At 46.6% G+C, this 18,938-nt stretch overlaps 3 protein-coding genes across 3 annotated transcripts; all 3 read right to left on the bottom strand.

The window, feature by feature from the left end:
* Positions 1-7,497: 7,497 nt before the first annotated feature.
* On the bottom strand, positions 7,498-7,908 carry EI90DRAFT_2834975 (uncharacterized protein; the record flags this gene model as incomplete). The annotated part of the gene is made up of 2 exons (XM_039053649.1): positions 7,498-7,804; positions 7,862-7,908. Coding segments are annotated over 2 exons (354 nt in total), but the record flags the coding sequence as incomplete, so codon positions are not given.
* Positions 7,909-8,055: 147 nt separating this feature from the next.
* Positions 8,056-8,486, bottom strand: EI90DRAFT_2940016 (uncharacterized protein; the record flags this gene model as incomplete). The annotated part of the gene is made up of 2 exons (XM_039055232.1): positions 8,056-8,092; positions 8,149-8,486. Coding segments are annotated over 2 exons (375 nt in total), but the record flags the coding sequence as incomplete, so codon positions are not given.
* A 1,817-nt stretch (positions 8,487-10,303) lies between these two features.
* Positions 10,304-15,920, bottom strand: EI90DRAFT_3132353 (uncharacterized protein; the record flags this gene model as incomplete). The annotated part of the gene is made up of 9 exons (XM_039064467.1): positions 10,304-10,612; positions 12,430-12,789; positions 12,843-13,013; positions 13,071-13,428; positions 13,536-13,831; positions 13,893-13,994; positions 14,029-14,315; positions 14,373-14,544; positions 15,618-15,920. 9 exons carry the CDS (start codon positions 15,918-15,920, stop codon positions 10,304-10,306), a joined length of 2,358 nt encoding a protein of 785 aa, XP_038910162.1.
* Between the last annotated feature and the right edge of the window lie 3,018 nt (positions 15,921-18,938).

The following is an 18,938-nucleotide window of genomic DNA, read 5'->3' as shown; positions in this document are numbered from 1 at the left end:
GTCACAAGGCAGGACCTGTGATACGTCCGAAAGGAGGTAGGGAGGGCGAGGCCCAGAGGGGCAGGAGGATGAGGAGAAGTGGGGATGATGACTAACTGGCTAGAATGGGAAGAAGCAGCAGTCCAAATAGGGATGAGGGAAAAACGCGAGAGATACATTACAAGCGGCGAAAGTGCCAAAGGTGATCCGTGAAGCTTGGAGGTTGCGGAGCTTACGGAGGTTACGGAGGCGGGGTTGAAAGTCCGAGGAATATTCGCAATGGTGTTTACGTAGTATGAGGTCACCAATGCAATGGACTAAGACCGAGGTGGAGTCAAAGTCCGAGGTAGGGACTATGACGGATGCTCGGAGCAAAGGTACGAGCAGTGCCTGAGTATGAAGTACAGGACAGCGGTGGAAGGTCGTAACTTGGCAGGAGGTTGGCAGAAGAGTACCAGAGGGAGGAGAGAGGTAAAGGAGAAGGAGTGGCGGAAAGGAGAGTTGTCAGGTCCAAAGGTGAGTATCGGAGCGGACGGGGGAAGCGTAGGAGGATGACGGGAGGGTGGAGGTGTTGTGAAGGAGGAGCAGAGTAGGAGGAGGAGGAGTAGTAGGAGGGTGGCGAGGGGGGCAGTGTTCGGTCCGAGGTGAGTATCGGAGTGGACAGAGATAGGGGAGGAGAGGGAAGGAGGAGTAGAGGTGGCGTGGGGGGTAGAAGGAGGTGTGTTGCCAGGACCGAAGGTGAGTATTGGAACAGGCAGCAGTAGGGTATGACTCTGGAGGTGAAGAGGGTGGAGGTCCAGAAGTCGGGTCAGGGTCGGGTATGCACGGATATGACAAGAAGTAACCTTCTTCTCACTTTCTTACCCACAGCAGGCAAGTTGTACTTACCTGCTTTTCCTTTATACCACTTTCTTACCCACAGCAGATTGTGCCCTGGACAGGGCTGTTTACAGTTAGGTTGTGGGTTGTAGAGAGAGGGGTCATGGGGACCTGGGGTTCATCCCCTGACAGCAGAAGAAGGTTTCAACCTTCACCCCTGCCCACCTAGGATGTCCCACATGGGCTGCAAGAGCCCAGACTGCTCCACCTGACCTTCCAAAAAGCTCTCTGAGAAAAATCTCAGCCCTTTCAAGATCACCATGACATCTACACTCCCAACTCTGGACCTCCACTCCAGAATCCCATTCACATGTCTCCATCTCTGGAATCTCCAGTCTTAGCTTTGACCTCGGACTTTGACCCCACCTCCGCTTATGTCCATTGAATTGGTTATCTAATTCCATTTATTTACCTTTGCCAATATTCTGGAGTTTAACTTCTGAGTTCAGACTTTCTGGACTTACTTCAGACCTTGCAGCTATATCATATCCCTCGCCACTCTGTCATTGGACCCAATTGTTGATATTACAACACCCATTACCAGGCTACAATTGTTATGAGGGTTCCCTGGGAGGAACCCTCTAACAAACTGTACTGCAATTTCAAATTAAATATGCTATCTTCATTTGTATGCAAAGTGTTTAGTTCAGGCAATGGTCTATTTGATTGCAGTAAATAAACTCCATACTGTTGGAATAACCATCAGGGATGGAGTAACCTCCCTGGCATAATGGGTGAGTAGTGTATGGATGCATGCTAGAGGTCCTGGGTTCGATACCAGGCTTGTCCATTTTATGTCATTTGTCCAGTCACCCGATTTACATTAGTTGAATTCATGACACAAGTCTATAGCGCTAGCAACATGAATTTCTTCACATACCCAATCCAAGAATCTGAGCATATCCATGCATTCAGTGTCAGGGATCGCTTGTCAGTCCAAGTCAAGTATCACCCAAAAACCTAGTCATAGACAAAGCTGAGGTTCCAACCCTCAGCAACACATAGGGCTATGTACATGAGAGATATGAATGAATTGGAAGAAAAAGGATCAACAGAACTAAATGATGAGGTAGGCAACAAAGTAATAAAAACAGGGAGATTGTTATAGAGATGGACTAGATTCTTATGGTCCATGACTGCAAGTAGGTAGGTTGTCTCTGCCCTCCATTATATTTCTCTGTCAAACTCCATGCCAAGCTTTCCCACTGGGTTTTGGTGCTGGCTGGGGGAATTGTTAAGTTTCAAGGGACTTCCCTTGACCATTGAGACTTTGATATTAGATAGAAACCAGTCATATGACATGTAAAGGCAAATGCTGAGGATGTTTTCTCATTATCGAATACATAACCCAAAAACCTTGTACCACAATTGTAACATCCTCACCATTGTGCCACCACTGTAAACTCAACCTGTAACCTTGGAACCATGTCCACCTCCCTATTCATCCTCTCCATGACAAAACCGCAGCGAGGAGGGCATTCCCATGCCCAACCTCCTGCTGCCCTGTTATGGAAATGGGAATTTCCCATTTTAGACTCTTATGGGTTCTGTGTCACATGATTTGTATAGTAATTAAGTTTAACCAATCATTAATCAACAAAAACCCGCTGCCACACTACCTGTTCAACAACATGTTAAACCATCTGTGAAACCACCTGTAAACCCCTATGTCCAACCCCCTTCCCTATTCCTGCGCCAGAACGGACGAAAATGGGCGCTTCCGGCCCCATTTTTGTAACATGCCCGCTCCCACCAGTCCACCGGGTGGTTGAAGGGTCACTCCCATCCAACCAGAAGTTCCCTATCAGGAACTGTAGCCTATCCCACCTCCTTAGGAGAGGGATATAGTCCAGGCAGCTCCAGAATGTCTGGCCACGCACCCGCAGGTCCCACTTCCCACGGTCACTCACTACCGTGCACTGGTCCACCAGCCCGCTTTCCCCAACAACTCCTGCTACCAGTATGCTCCCATGAGTGCCAAGTCACTGATAGCCACCAACTGGGTGACTCCCTTAGGGAGTCCCAGTATCCCACGCTACCGGTACGCTCCATTGAGCGCCAAGTCACCGCTAGCCAACTGCTCCCAGCACACCCGCTACTGGCACGCTCCCAGGAGCGCCAAGTCCCCGTTAGCAGACAGCCAGGTGGCTCCCTCAAGGAGCCCATGTCATACTCGCTACCGGTACGCTCCCAGGAGCGCCAAGTTACCGTTGGCCAACCCACAGGTTACACTGCCAGACACTCATCCCATTCCACTCTCCCTCCGATGGCTACGCAGCCACCTCCATTAGTGAGCCGAACGGCTCAGGTTGGGTTCCCCAGAACCCATTCCCATAACAGAGATACTCAGATCAAGGGGTGGATTCAGATCAGGGAAAGGGGTGAGAGAGTTATGGGCTGATGCAGCTACATGCAGTGATATATGTAGTCATATGCTATGTCCCTGACATTCAGATTGGCCCACAAAGATATGCCAATATGGGTCTGATCTGCTAGGAGCCCTAGATGTCAGGTAGAGGGAGGGTGCATGGACACTCCTCCACATTAAAGTCTTGGCAGGTGACTGATAAAAATGGAAGCAGGATTGCATATATAGATGTTACCCAGGGAAATCAATGTTATTAAGTTGCCATCATAGTGTACCTGATATTAATCAGAGACAGCTAGCCATGTGTTCTGCACTTGCTCACTGTCCTTACTCCACATTGGTCACTGCAGGGGCTGTCCTGCTCTGCTCCATATGGCATTATTAAAGAGATACGTTCCCACCACACCACAGCCCCATACCCAACTTCCCAACCCATGGGCAATTACTTTCCAGGCATGCATACACTCACTCACACACACAGCACACCACACTCACACACTGCACTCACACACCACATACCACACCACACTCACACACCACACTCACACACTGCACTCACACACTGCACTCACACCCCACACAGCACTCACACACCACACACACACTCAGCACACTCAGCACTTGCACACACACAGCCCTTACCCAAACAAATGCATGCCTTGCAAGCTCAGCCAACAAACCACTGTCTGTGTCATATCCGTACAATCCTGACCTCCACTCCGGGCTCCCAGAACTCCAAAACTGACTTCCAGAGTCCTACTTCCCTTCCATCACCTTCTCCTTGCCGACTCCCAAGAGGTTATCCCACCTCCGGCTCTGACACCACCTTCGGTCCAACTCTGGAACATTCCAGGTCTGACCTCAACCTCGACACCTCCCAGATGAGCATGCAACACCTATGCTCCCGACTCTGGACCTCCACTCTGGAATCCCATTTGTGTCTCCATCTCTGGAACCTCCGGTCTTAGCTCCGACCTCGGACTTTGACCCCACCTCCACTTATACCCATTGTATTGGTTAGCTCATTCCATTTAATTATGTTTGCCAATATTCCGGAGTTTAACTTCCGAGTTCAGACTTTCCAGACTTACTTCAGACCTTGCAACTATTGCATTGCTCCATTCAATTCTGCTATTCTCCCTCATTCCTATTTGGGCTGCTGCTTCCTTTCTATTCAGTCTGCTAGCCATTCCCCACTCCCATCCTCCTTCCTCCCTCCTTGGGCCTTGGCCCTTCACTCCTCCTTTGGGAAACACCATTGAGTCAAACCCTTGACCCTCGGTGTTGTTCCTCCTTCCAGCTCCCTTTGTCTCCTTTCGGAGTACCCTTGCTCCTTTTGATTCCGGACCCCTCCTTATATACAATGTACTTAGTAACTTGTAACCTCAGTCCAAAATCAACTTGATTTCTGTAAGGGATTACCTTACTTCACTATAATTCCGATTATAGTGATGTGGTTATTTCTTTATTTATTTGTGCCGAGATATGTAAATTACATATATATACCTTGGAGTAGTTGTAAAGGCCTGGTAGCCTTTTACCTCTACCCTGTTGAATATACAGCTCATTAAAGCTTATGTTTAGACGGACCTACTGAGGCCTGAGGTGAACGGGGGAACGGAACGTTACCATGCCCAAAATAGTAAGCAACCTTTCAATTTCCCCCCAAGAGACTTTCCTTTGCTAGATCTGAAATTAGGGACCCCCAGGACAACCAGCAATGGCACAGCACTCCACCTGAGTCGCTGAGGCCAAGGTCCTTCCACACTAAGTCTCCAATTCCACTCCGGAGTTGTCCGAATCTGCCCGATCTATGGGGGCTGTGTAGATATGCTGACATACAAACAATGACATGAGGCAAGGACCTCTGACAAATAAGAAATGACTCGGCTTGTGAGAGAGATAAAAAGGAAGTGATAAATGAGAATGAATGGAATAAATGGCAGAGAACTGCAGTACTCTGACAGTCCGTCTTGGACAATCATCAGGGATTCCTTATAATACTTGTCAGGGACGGTACAAGAGGCAGGGGTAGCAGCCTGGGCGGTGGCAGAGTAACGGGAATGTATGGTGAGTGGCCCTCACTCGGGCTTGCATCCCTGTCTGGCTTCTTAGGCTGAAGCAGTAATGGTTGTTATTAGAATGAAAGGCTAAACTAAACTAAGCTAGACTAAGGTACTTGCCTGAAGCAGTAATGAGAAGAAGGCTACTTCTTCAGTTCTGCTTCAGCTCAGTTTATATACAGGTGGGAACGGGTCATGTGGGGGTGCCACGTCAGCCTGGGCAGAGCCGGGTGATCATGGGTGGCTCCATGGGTAATCCTGAGTGTTAGAGGAGAGAGGTACAAGTGAGGGTGCACAGCGTATCTGGTGGCACAGTACCCACATGGAGTACTCAGCATCAGATGCATCCGTGCTACACAGGTAAGAGGAGAGGTCGTCCATATACAGAAAGAAAGAAAGGAAGAAAGAAAGAAAGAAAGAAAGAGAGAAGAAAGGGAAAGGAAAGAGGAGGAGCGGGAGGGTGCAGCGTGGAGCGGAGTGATGTGCCCTGACAATACTCAAGGAGTCAAGCTTAGGGTTTCTTTTCTACTTGGATCTCTCAGCACTACAGTCCTCTTTCCATTCCTATGTGTACAGGGCTTTTAAACACATGGAATGGCAATAATGTGGAAAAACAAATGAAATATAAAACAAAAGATTGTTGTTACGAGCACCATGTAGACAGTTATGTATGGTTGATAAGTCCAACGGTCGATGTGGAAGTTCAATAAAAGAAAACAGGAGTGATAAGTGGGCCATATCTGCTAATAATTGCCATCCTCCACCAATTTCCATCATCACACCACACTCATCCATCTCCTCCTACCTGTAGCATCTCTTCCCGACCTCTCCATTTGATTCCCCAGGTTTGTAGCTTTCTCCCAATACCAAATTTGTCCCAAATGGTTGAGATTTGACTGAGTGGTGGGCATGAGAATCATGAAATTGGCCCATGCACAGGGTTAGGCATCCTGGAAAGTGTCCATGAGAGTCCCCATGTCAATTGAATCTTCATACACATCCTTTGTGATTTTTCTGAATTTTTCTGAGCACTCCAGAGTGCATTTTGGTTGTTTGTTTACTTCTGTACAGCTTGTGATTTCCATTTTGGGCCAAAAACCAGTTTCGTGATCTCCCAAAGTATGGATCTCAGCTCCACCACATGGGACTTTCAACACTGCCACCCTCATGTGCCTTTTGACATTGTGTGGAACCTTACAGTAAGATGAGAAATTGTCACCACCATTGCTCCACAACAGCTGGGTCAATCTGGATGAAATTTGGGGAATCCATGTTTATCATTTTTCTCTATTTTTTGAGCCCTTGATCGTCTCTCGGTGGTCAGCAGTGCCGAGTGTAGTTTTTGGGCTGAACCAATTCAGTACCAGCACGTTATGCATAATTGTACTCTGTTATAAAATGGAATAAATTGTTTTTATGCTCCATGGGCATTGGGAGGTGATCTTTGCATGCAAGGAACCCATAAGGAATGTAAACTGCAAAAATACCAGCAGTGTAGAGTATAGTAGGTTATCCTGCCTACAGCGCATGTATGTAGCACAGCCACAATATCACTCTTATGTTGATAAGGTTAAAATGCTACATAGAGCCTAAGTTTCCCTCAAAGTTAATAAATATATAGTTTAAATGATTATTATGATTATTATGTATTTATTAACATACAACACTACAAGTGTTGCCGCAATATTTTGTGGCACACACATTGCACGGATGAGATATACATTTGGATCCGATGTTGCGTGGATCCCATGGGGCGGCCATTTCTCATGGGGTGGCCATTCTCACGGGGTGGCCATGGGGGGGGTGGGATTGCACTTCCACACGGTATATTCCCACAAAAAAAAAACTGACCCCTCTGTAAACAACGCCTCGCAAGCTCGGCCAACAATGATGAAACCTAGAAACCTGGTACAAAATTGTTCCTCATTGCAGCTAGAGCTATCTGCCAAACACCCAGCATTTCTTCTCTAGTTGAAGCCACCTCCAGATGTGGTGAGATGAATGATATAAGTCCTGCCTCTATCTGGCTGCTTAGGTTGTCATGGTCAACTGACACAATAACTTCATGAAGTCAATGCCTCCTCCAAGATCCTGGTGCCTGTGAGATGTGGTAAGCTGGATTGTTGAGATAAGCCTAGAAGAAAATACCTGTAAGGCTTCATCCTGAAGCCTCTCAGTGTCGCTTGTATTTGATTCAACCCTTACCATATCCTCTTCCCATACCATGTTACCTCGGATACCATGCACTAGCATGTCAAACCCAAACATATCAATGGGACTTCGACCCCGCTCTCCACGAATAGAAATGATATGATGGTTCCATGACTGGACAAACTGTCCAATGTGTGCATTTAGGGCATTGAGAAAGAGCTTGTGGAGAAGCCAAAGGTGGTTTGGTTGGTCGACATCTAATCCTCCACGCTCTTCTAAAATTGAAAATAATTCAGCCCACCAAGACCCAGCCTGTGTTGTCCAGTCATGCCATATCCTCTCAATCCTAGTATTGTGAACACTCCTGTAGGGATGACAAATTACTTGACTGACTCTAGGGGATATAACTCTATTGTCATACCACCCAAAGATGTAAGACTGACGGCCTCCCCCACGATGATGCTCCATAAAGGCAGCCACTTGGACATTCTCCACACCATGATCACCATGTACATGGGATGGTAGTCCATAGAGATGAACTCCACCCAGGAATACATCAAGCACAGTGTTAGCCCTGTTGTTGTTGCTTGCATGCATTGCAGTGATCATTCGTGAGTAGCCATCAACAAATCCATGGACTACAATTTTCCATCTAATGAGGCCTGTAACCTAGTTTGAATATACCATACCCCTTGATGAAAGTGAAACTTGCCATGCTGGCCATCATGATGCCACAGGTAGTTTGGCCCAGGCACCTTATAACGTCGACGTCTAAGGTGAGTGCGTCGGAATGAGCGGTTGGCAGGGGAGATTCTATGAAGTGCTTGATTGATATGTTCATGAGGAACATTCTCTCCCCTATGACGGAAATGCCCATGGAGCATTGTGATTCCAGCATTTGGGAAATGCTCATGGATAAGCTGAATCTCATGATCCAGTTCTTCATCAGTCCATTGAGAAACATGTACTGTGTATGAGTGGATTTGTGTATAAGTTACCACCCCTGGGCTCCCAGGAACAATAGTGCGCAAGATGGGTGGTTCCATAGGAGGTCGAATTCCATAGGCCACAATTGCCTTTGACACTGTCGAAACTGCTACTCCAAGAAATTGAGCAATATGTGCTGTTGATCGATGATGTACTGCCCAAGTCAGCCACTCAGCATTTATAACGAGTTTTGGGCGTCCTCGGCGACCAGTGTGTAGCTGTGTAACAGGGTGTGGAGTGCCATAGTTTGCAGAATTCTCAGCATCATTTCGACTTTGGGTGAGATCAGCATCCAAGTAAATGAGGTTTGACTGGATGGTATTTGTCTCATTCTGTGTAAAGAGATGCCGATTCTACCAAAACAAAAGACATGTATGATTATGCCAGAGTGATCACAAAAAGATGACCATACCTGCAAAAATGCATGTTGAAACGAATCAAGGGTACTGCTGATTTGATCGATCACAGCAGGGTTGTCATGAGGCAAGACTGTTGCATTGCGAACCATTTCTTCTAACTCAAAGTAGGAAGCATGAAGGTTCTCCATGGCCAAAGGCAGAAGAGGATCCATCTGTCGATAGAACAGCAAAAGACTGAACAGTGAAGAGCACAGCCACAACATACATGTCATGTGATACATTACCCTAAGTTATTGTCTTGTGGAGAGCTTCTGTGTCGATGAGTACTGATGGAGGACCATGGAGGCTAGGAAAGTGGCTTGTAGGGATGCAGTGAGCTGTGAAGAGAAGAGAAGGGAGGTGGAGCGATGCAGGCAGGATAACCTACTATGCTCTACACTGCTAGTATTTTCATGGTTTACATTCCTTAAGGGTTCCTCACATGTGAAGATCACCTACCAATGCCCACAGAGCATTAAAACAATTTATTTCATTTTATAACAGAGTACAATTGCACATAACATGCTGGTACTGAATTGGTTCATCCCAAAAACTACGCTTGGCGCTACTGGCTGCCAAGAGACGATCAGGGGCTCAAAAAATAGAGAAAAATGATAAACATGAATTCCCCAAATTGAATCCAGATTGACCCAGCCATTGTGGAGCAATGGTGGTGACGATTTCTCATCTTACCGCAAGGTTCCACACAATGTTGAAAGGCACATGAGGGTGGCAGTGTCAAAAGTCCCATGTGGTGGAGCCAAGATCTGTACTTCAGGAGATTGCAAAACTGGTTTTCGGCCCAAAATGGAAATCACAGCTGTATCGAAGTAAACAAACAACCAAGGGTATCTCTGCGAGAGATCCTAGGAGCGTCCAGTGCATGGGAAGTCACCTGGTGCACCCGGGTCTGGGCATGTTACATCACAGTCGGGTCAATGGTACATTGATATAAGGAAAGTTGTCCATGTAATGAAAGAAGAGAAGGAAAAGGAAAGAAGGGAAGAAGAAAGGAAGAGGGGAGAAGGGAGGAAGCAGGGCAGGGGGAGGGTAGAGGTACTGGGTGGAGGACAATGGGATCGGGTGGGTCCAGGCCAGGTGGAGCAGGGTCCGGTGGGTGTGCCCTGACAGACAAAGGGATGATGGAAGTGGATTGGCACTGAAGGTCATAGGTTAGAACCTGTGGTACATCCAAAAGGAGATAGGGAGGGCGAAGCCCAGAGGGGCAGGAGGATGAGGTGAAGTGGGGGTGATGACTAACTGGCTAGAATGGAGAGAAGCAGCAGTCCAAATAAGGATGAGGGGGAAACGCAAAAGATACATTACAAGCAGTGAAAGTGCCAAGTATGATCTGTGGAGCTCGAAGGTTGCGGAGCTTATGGAGGTTGCGGAGGTGGGGTTGAAAGTCTGAGGGATGTTGGCAATGGTGTTTACGTAGTATGAGGTCACCAATGCAATGGACTTAGGCCAAGGTGGAGTCAAAGTCCGAGGTCGGGACTAAGATGGGATCTCGGAGCAAAGGTACAGGCAGTGTCCGAGTACAAGGTACAGGATGGCAGCAGAAGGTCATACATTGGCGGAGGTTTGGCAGAAGAGGGGAGGAGGGAGGAGAGTGATGAGAGGAGTGGGGAGTGGAGTGGAGGAGGAATGGTGTCAGGTCCAAAGGTGAGTATTGGAGCGGACGTAGGTAGGGTAGGAGAGGGATAATGGGAGGTGTAGCGAGGAGTGGGAGGAGAGGAGTCACGTCCAAAGGTGGGTATCGGAGCAGACAGAGACAGGGTAGGACTCTGGAGGTGATGAAGATGAGGGTCCAGGAGTCGGATCAGGATCAGGTCCTGGCCAAACAGGCTTTAGACATGTGAGAAGAAGACTTGGGGCAGTCCTTGACCATGTGTCAGGGATGGCTCTGAAGAGGCGGGGGTAACAGGGTAATGCTCATCCCTAGCAGCCCGGATGGCAGCAGGGCAGTGAGACCATATAGTGGGTAGCCCTCACTTGGGCTGGTGTCCCTGTGTGGCTTCTTAGGCTGAAGCAGGAATGTATTGTTATTAAGATGGAAAGCTAAACTAGGTTGAAACACTTGCCTGAAGTAGGAATGAGAAGAAGGCTGCTTCTTCAGTCCTGCTTCAGCTAAGTTTATATACATGTGAAAATGGGTCACATGGAGGTGCCATGTCAACCTTGGATGGAGCCGGGTTGTTGCAGGCAACTCTGTGGTTGATCCCAGGTGTGAGAGAGGAGAGACACAAGTAGGGATGTGTGGCATGGCATGCCCTGACACCATGTGGCCAGACTGTCCACAGAACATGCAAAGTTTCTCATCAAGATGGTGTAAGGGGGCAAGGGATCTACCACCCTAATGAGAAAGAGAGGGGGCCACAGAGTTGGAAATGCTCAGGGGAGGTTCAGATGAAGAGGAAGGGAGGGGGGGGAGAAATGGTCTGGGTGTGATGTGATAAAAAAAGATAAACTTGTAAATCTCACTAATAATCAAACTGAAGGGGAACTCTGCCCCTGTACTATATCTTGAGCCTCTTTGGCTTCATATTTGCCACTCTGGGCACTGGAAACGTCTGCTAGAACTTCATGCCTGTTGGGGATGTTGAAAAACAAGGTTATGCCAGCGAGGGTAGGTTAAGGGAGGTGTAGGTAATATATTGAAATGGGAGGGTGGTGACTGTTGGGGAGATTGCGGGATCTGGGGGCTCCAAGGTTGGAGACAAAGGAGCAGAGGCAATCCAGGATGGCTAGAGGTGGCAGAAGGTGGTGGTGGTGGATGGATATGACATACCTGGCAAGAGCTGTAATTCAAATTTACTCTATCCATGCGAGTCAAACTTGAAACCTGTTTTTTTTATTTTAATTGGATTGTGGTCAGTGTTAAAAGAGACGTTGATTCCAACATCATAAAGTATTCTGAGATTTATTTGGCAATAACAAAGAATTTTAAAATTCCAAAACCAGGGAGCTACAAAACTACACTAGTTGTACAGCTTCCTGGTGCCACATTAGCCCCAGAAGTGTTGTCGCAGAAATGAGCTGCAACGCAAATTCCGTGGCAATTTGCATCCAGATAGTACTGAGGTATGAAAGTCATCTATCTTAGAAGGGAGTCATCATCGGCTGCAACCAGAAAATGAATATAAATGTTTTCCATCATAAAGGAGTGTCAATTGAGGAGAGAGATAGATAAAGGAGTGACAATGTATGATCAGCACCTATTTGAAAGATAATTAAAGGAATATTTGGAAAGAAATGAGGGGAAACAGTTGGAGAATATATATAAGCTAAAAAGGAGAAGAATTTGGGCAACTATCAGATTCCACTACATAGTACCACCCATAGAATCCAGGGAGATAACCATCATTGATAACAGCCAATTATCAACCTCAGCTAATTGATTGCCTGGTGGATTATTGTGAATAATATAAAGTATTGCTGAGGAGTTAATTGCAAGGCTGCCAAAGCATGTCTGGACACGAATTGCCGAGTCTGCCATATTATGGGTTAAACCTTCAATAGAATAATTACCAGTGTCAGAAAACACAATCTATAAAATCAGGAGGGGTGTTAGGTCTATAATAGGGTGGAAGAATTAGCCTACTCTTATTTGCTGGCCACCAAGAAGGGAATCAGAAGAAGTAGCACAGCGATAGAGAAGCTGTGACCTGAACCCAGGGCTATTAAGATGGGATTGTAGATCATCATAGCCAAGTCTGAACAAACGATTGGCAAGTCCAAGGGGGTCATTTCCAGAATCACCAAGTGGCCAACCAGTTCTTCGTAGAAAGCCTTCAATCAAAGAGCTGAAGCTTTGGAATTCAGAATGTTGGCGAAGAAGCCTGACAGCTGTTTGAGGTTCCACAAAACTAAGGGTGGGGGCCAGATCATCAAATGACTGAATGCCCAATGCATCTAGGCTTTCAAGGAGGCCCTCCCACCCATCAGCATAAGCCTTGCAAAGCTTTAAAATATTAGTTAGCATGTATATAATTATTGAGAGACAGTACAGCATACTTTTCCAAAACTAAAGCCATTTGAACAGTGGAGATTCAGCCCAGCACTGAAAGCTACCTCTTCATCATTAGCCTCCATAGCAATTGGACCCCGAACACAGGCAAGGAGCAATTTGTGTGAGAAGACAGCCCGAGCCTCATCACTTGCAATCATAGGTGCTGCTCCTGCTGCCTTCATTTACAGCAACAAAATCAGTATCATCAAACAAGAAATGTGATTGATACTTACATCAATATCCAAATAGGGAACTGCAATTTGCTCAATAGCAGTGAATGAGCCACTGGCTTTGAACTCATTAAGTGCAGCTGCAAGTTTGGGGTGATGCTTGGCCAGAATGCTCTCGGTAAGGAGCCCAGACTTCCCATAACCAAGATGATATAGGACAGATAAACAGCAGAGTTGGTGAGGAAGGCGAGAAAGGTGTACAATTGACAGGGCTATGATGACACCCTGAACAAATGCAAGTTCCTTATGTTGCTGAGTGGAAGGAATACCATCAAAGTAGACTCGAGGAAAGAAGATCAGACGATCATCATATGAGATACAAAGTTGCTCGCCCTCAGGAGCTTGTGAGAAGAGCAATTGACTAAGCTGAAAAATGACCTCATGAACAACACCAATTCCTTGAGTTTTGACTATTTTTAAAATATATATGAGCCTAGCATGCCAAATAAAAACTCCCTTGTAACCCACATCCAAAATGACAATCCTCTGGCAAATTTGTCAAGTGCAATGCGAGAGGTATCATCATTGTAGCAGGAGATGATCTCTGCCTTGAGTTTTTCCACAAGATCTTCCTGTGTTGCAACAGAGATTAAGAATGGGTGTGAGTCTGATGAGTCATCAGGTGCAGGTCCCCTAATGCAGTCAGCAAATTCCGATATTGCTGAGACACTAGGGTAGAATAGTGAAGAATCTGGATTCGAAGAATGATTAATTAATAATCCATTAAAAGTAGAGGCCATACCATCCGAAAGATCAGACAAATCCTAGTTAAATGAAAATGAATTAAATAAGTTTCATCTAACATTAGCCGACAATTGATCGTACCCTATGTGTTTGCACCTCCGAAGCATCCCCAACAGCAATAACCTCACTCTCAAGGCCCTCATTGATCTCATTATCCACTGTACTGACTGAACTTGTCTCATCCTATTGAATATTGATAAGCCATAGACATCATAACTGCTGTTGGCATCAAACTTGCCTTGTCATTCTGCTCGTTGGTGTGGATATGGATAAGGTGGGCCTGAGAAGCAGCCTGAATACGACATATGTTGCAGAGTGTCACATCAGACATGGCTGTATCATTGCCTCCGAGCCTGTGTAACAAATTGGGCCGATCGGTTCCAAGCCCTCGGTAGAGGCGAACCCCACTGCAAAAATGAATCTGGATCGGTGTGGATAAACCATCATTCAAGATAGTCTGGATCTCATCTGGAAGAGGTCCTCCAAGATGGTCGAGATATGGGGCTAATTAAAAGGTATTAAGTTAATGATAATTTAGATGAAAATGAAACTGCCACCAACCAAGTCGCAGCACATGAATTCCATCCTGTTTCTTCGAAAAGGCACTCACTGCCTTGAACCCTTCTACCTCATAAAATATATGCTCCAGAGTGTCAGTTGCAGTGAGATGGTATTCAGATAATCGATGCGAAGGAATATTGAATGTGTTCATGACCCTCCCTGCCTGACGAAGCTGGAGGAGTGAAAATGAGGGAGCACTAGGATCATAGTGTCAGGGACAGCTCCGAAAGCGGCGAGGTCCCGGCATGCGGGACTCGGTGGGACAGATAACGGCTATGCATAGCGGCGATCCCGTCGCGGGGTGAGCGTCCCCGACCACTTAGTCTGAAGTGGAAATGTGAGTCATCATTAAAGGGGAAGGCTACACTACTTGCCTGAAGTGGAAATGTGAGAAGAAGGCTACTTCTTCGGTTCCCACTCCAGCTGTTATTATATACATGCGGGAATGATCACGTGGGGTGCGCCACGTCACCCTTGCACACAGCCACGGCTCTCCGGGTGCTTCCGCAGAAGATCCCGAGAGGGCCCGCTGAGGGTGCAAGGCGAGCGTGGCAGCGGTGGCGGCGGTGTAGGGATGTAAGATACAGGAGGGGAGATGGGCGCGTGCGCCGATGATACATTGAGCAGAGAGAAAGGTGGTCCGTGTAAGAGAAAGAGAGAAAGAAAGAAAAGAGGAAAGGAGAACAGGAGGAAGGAAGAGGGAGAGGAGGGAGAGGTGGTGTGGAGCGGGGAGGCGGAGCGGGGATTGGGCGGGGCGTGTCGGGGCATGCCCTGACACATAGGGGCGATAGAAGCAAAATCCCCTTTGAGTGAGCTCATCCTGAACTTGAGATAGGAGATCATGAACTAGCATCCTTAGCGGCAAATTCGAGAAGCGAACGACTCGCTGAAAGTTCTGAAGGTGATCCTCCAGGGTGGTGGTGAGTATTTGGTGCCAAATACGAGTTTGTCAAAACTCTGATCTCACTGATCTTACCGATGTTGGTCCCTGGAAATCAGCAGCCTCTCCATGCTAATATAAATTTCAGCCTAAAAAAATTGAATTCGATCATGACCGAGCATATATGGTATGGAGACAAATACCTCGCTGGGGAGTAATAACACCTCAAGAGAATCAATCAAATTCCCAGAAATCCCTAAACGAGATGTCGCTGGTGCAATACTTAGAGATTCATATGGTTGGGCTCGCACTCATCGTGAGTTGGAAGCATTGCGAACAGCAGAATTGTTTCGATGAGAATTCACATTTGTGGTGGAAAATCCTCCTGAAGGGATGCCACGGAATGCAGCAGGAACTGGTGCGACAGAAGCAACTGGCAGGGGTGGAATAGATGATTGGGTGCCAACGAAGTTCGTGTGTAGATCCGAACCAGACACACATGCTGCTGAGCCAGAAGTTTGAGCATGGACTCCTGAAAAAACTGGGAGAGGAGGAGGGGCAGCAAGAGAAGGAAAGTTAATGGGAGGTGCCTGAGGATGCAATGCCCGTGAAGGTGGAAGCGATTGAAGCGATTGCTGGGGCAGAACTGATGACACTGGCCCACTCATGGCTGTGTTCGAAGTTGAAACAGCTCATCCTGAGACCGATTCTTGAGCCCCTCCCGATGGAAAATTAGCACCAAAATTAGGGGCAGCAAGGGGAGGAACATCAGCCCCGAAACAACGAAGGATTTCTGTTGCCTGCTGTAAAACCCTTGCTGAGTTCGGTGACAGATTAGAATTTGTGTTCGACATTCTAAAGGCTGTTGTTGAGTGCACAGATGTGGAGATTTGTAGAGTTTGATAAAAGAGGAATAAGCACAGAGCGACGACAGGCAGCTCGGACTTTGCTGGAAACAATCAGTCTCGGACACTCCACCCCAAATTCGACCCATGGTCCTAATTCTACCTATAAGCAGGACTCCATAGCAGCACAGGCTCAGTTAGATACTAGTATATACAGGTAGAACATGCCCCGCAGTCTTTGGTGAGACAACAGCCGAACGACCACCTGAAAACAAGTACAAAAACCTTTCACCACAGCTGGATTCGAACCAACACTCCCTGCCATCTGCAATCCAGGACCACCAATGCCAGCCATTGAGCTATGGCCTTGCACATGCAATTGCACCAAAGTTATATCCTAGTATGGTTACAGCTGTCTCAGTACAATCAAAACATCATCCTTCCACAATAAGAATATTATTCGACGATGTATAGAAAGCTCATGTGATCCATGTCCAAATATGTTAAGTATGTTAAGTATGTTAAGTGCGAGAAGCGCTAAGTGGAAAGTGCCGATGTTTAAGTGCACAGGACCTCATTTCATGGGTCAGGATTTTTCATCGGTGGATTATTCCATACATATGGAGGATTAGGATGTGATAATGTTCTAATGAAGTGGAGAGCTATAACACATTCGTTTGAGTAATTTTTGACTACTAGCAACTTTTCTTTCAGTTTTAAACCTGAATAATTCACTCATTTACCATTTCAGTCTCATTTTAACTAAATGTCACTAAATAAAATTGGAATAAATCAGCTGAAGGTCTCAGCACAGCCGTATGCATAGTAATGCGAAGTTTGAATTCAGAATCATCGAGTCATAGCAAATTTAATGGTATATATAGGGAATTTGAAATAGGTAACTGTGACAAATACAGCGCAGCCAAGTTCCAATTAACCATTAAAATAGCTTAGGCGAGGGAGGACAATAAGGATTCTAGGCGCAGTCTGGCCGTAGTAGAACCGCAGTTCAGCACAGCAAAAGTGCAGTAGAACTATAGCGTGAAAATTTCATTTTTTATTCAGTTTGAGAAAAATACACTGTAAATAAATCCTGTAAATAGAAGGTAGAGTGTGAAAAAGGAAGGCGACCCAAGGAGTATAAAAGGGAGACCCTTTCTGTGACTTTTCGCCCCCTTAGAGAAGTAAGAAAATAGAGTATTATTTTTCTCAAGCATTTCTGGTTGTCACTCCAGTGCGAAAAAGTGATATACAGTTAAGATTGCCACTGTAGTAAAAGGCAGCAATTAAGGAGAGAAATATTAAGTGGATATTTCAACAGGAGAGCTGGTTAACACTCCAGATTTCAAAGTGTAAACACAAAACAGTTATCTTGCTACTGTTAAAACAAGCAATAAAATAAGACAAAAATAAAACAAACCCAAGGGACACTCCAGACACAATCCAAAGTCATTAACTGAATAGAATCTTTGAAACTTCACCAAGTAGAAGATTAAATTCAAGTTTAAATCCAAATTAAAACAACGCTACACAGAATTACACCTAGACAAATTAAGAAATTTCAATAAAGAAACAGCTCCGCAGGGCTTGGTTTATCTGTAAGTCAATTCCCAGGAACTTTAAAACTAACCCATAAAAATAGAATTAGCCAAAACACTCGGATTGGTACTATATTTACAATAAATAACACTAGTACACTTCCCCATCCTAACTAAAGAACCAGGGAACAGCTTGGTGGTGGTCTCATTTGAACCTCCCAACTGACCTTCCTTTGTTCTCTCCTTCAGTGGCTACCTCCGGGATCTCCTGTGGAGACACCCGGGAAGGTGCGGCTGTGCGCGGAGATGACATGGCCTCCTCCACATGACCCTGACCACATGTATATAATAGCGCCTGGGGTGGGAACAGAAGAAGCAGCCTTCTTCTCAACTTCCCACTTCAGCCTAAGTGGTTGGGGACGCTCACCCTGCGACGGGACCGCCACTATGCATAGCCGACACCTGTCTGTCAGGGCACAGCCCCTGACCCCACACACCCTCAGGTACCCTCCCCCCATTTTCTCCTATTTTTCCCTTCACTGTTCCACAATCCCGCATGCACGCAGACCCAGAACATTCTGGGTGAGTTACTTGCCCAGAAACCACCACAGCCACAACTGTGGGAACTTTCTGGGCGAGCAGCTCACCCAGAATCTTCCCACGGGGGGGTGCCAATTATGGAAAGTCGGCAAAGAGCCGAAAACTGTATAGTTCCCAACTCCCATTTGTAGCAGCTTCACAGGAGGTTGAGAAGGTTACCCTTCTTCTCAACTCATTTCCTGTGAAGGCTGGGGCTAGCCCCCTCAGTGAGTTTGAAGATCTTGGACTGGGACTAGATACCCCAGCGACTAGGAGGACCCCCCTGGGCCCGTCGCGGAACGAGGGCCGGGCCCTGACACTGTCCCATCGAGTCCCTTGTGCTGGGACCTTGCCGCTTTCAGAGCTGTCCCTGACAGTCAGCTAATGTTTAACCCTGTTAGCTCCACTCTGTTCGGCTCCGCCATTTGCGGACCTGTCTTTGCTGTAACCATATATATATCCAACTTGTACATAGGTTACACTTCAGTAATAAAATCGACTAGAGTTATCCCCCTTCAGTTCTGGTTGCCAGTTAGTAAGTTAGGGCATGGACGTGTTACTAGGCACAGCGCTCTTGGCATAAGTCGCTGAGGCCGAAGCCCTCTGCCATGGAGACTTTCCTTCGTCTCAAACCTGGTCTCTGACAAGGATGTTACAATCGCAGTACAAGGTTTGTGGGTTATGTATTCGATAATGAGAAAACCTCTTGGCAATTACCATACAT

This window comes from Cantharellus anzutake (assembly GCF_015039405.1).
Source record: "Cantharellus anzutake strain C23 chromosome Unknown EI90scaffold_87, whole genome shotgun sequence".
Taxonomy (NCBI): Eukaryota; Fungi; Basidiomycota; class Agaricomycetes; order Cantharellales; family Hydnaceae; genus Cantharellus; species Cantharellus anzutake.
This window is presented reverse-complemented; position numbering and strand designations above follow the sequence as displayed.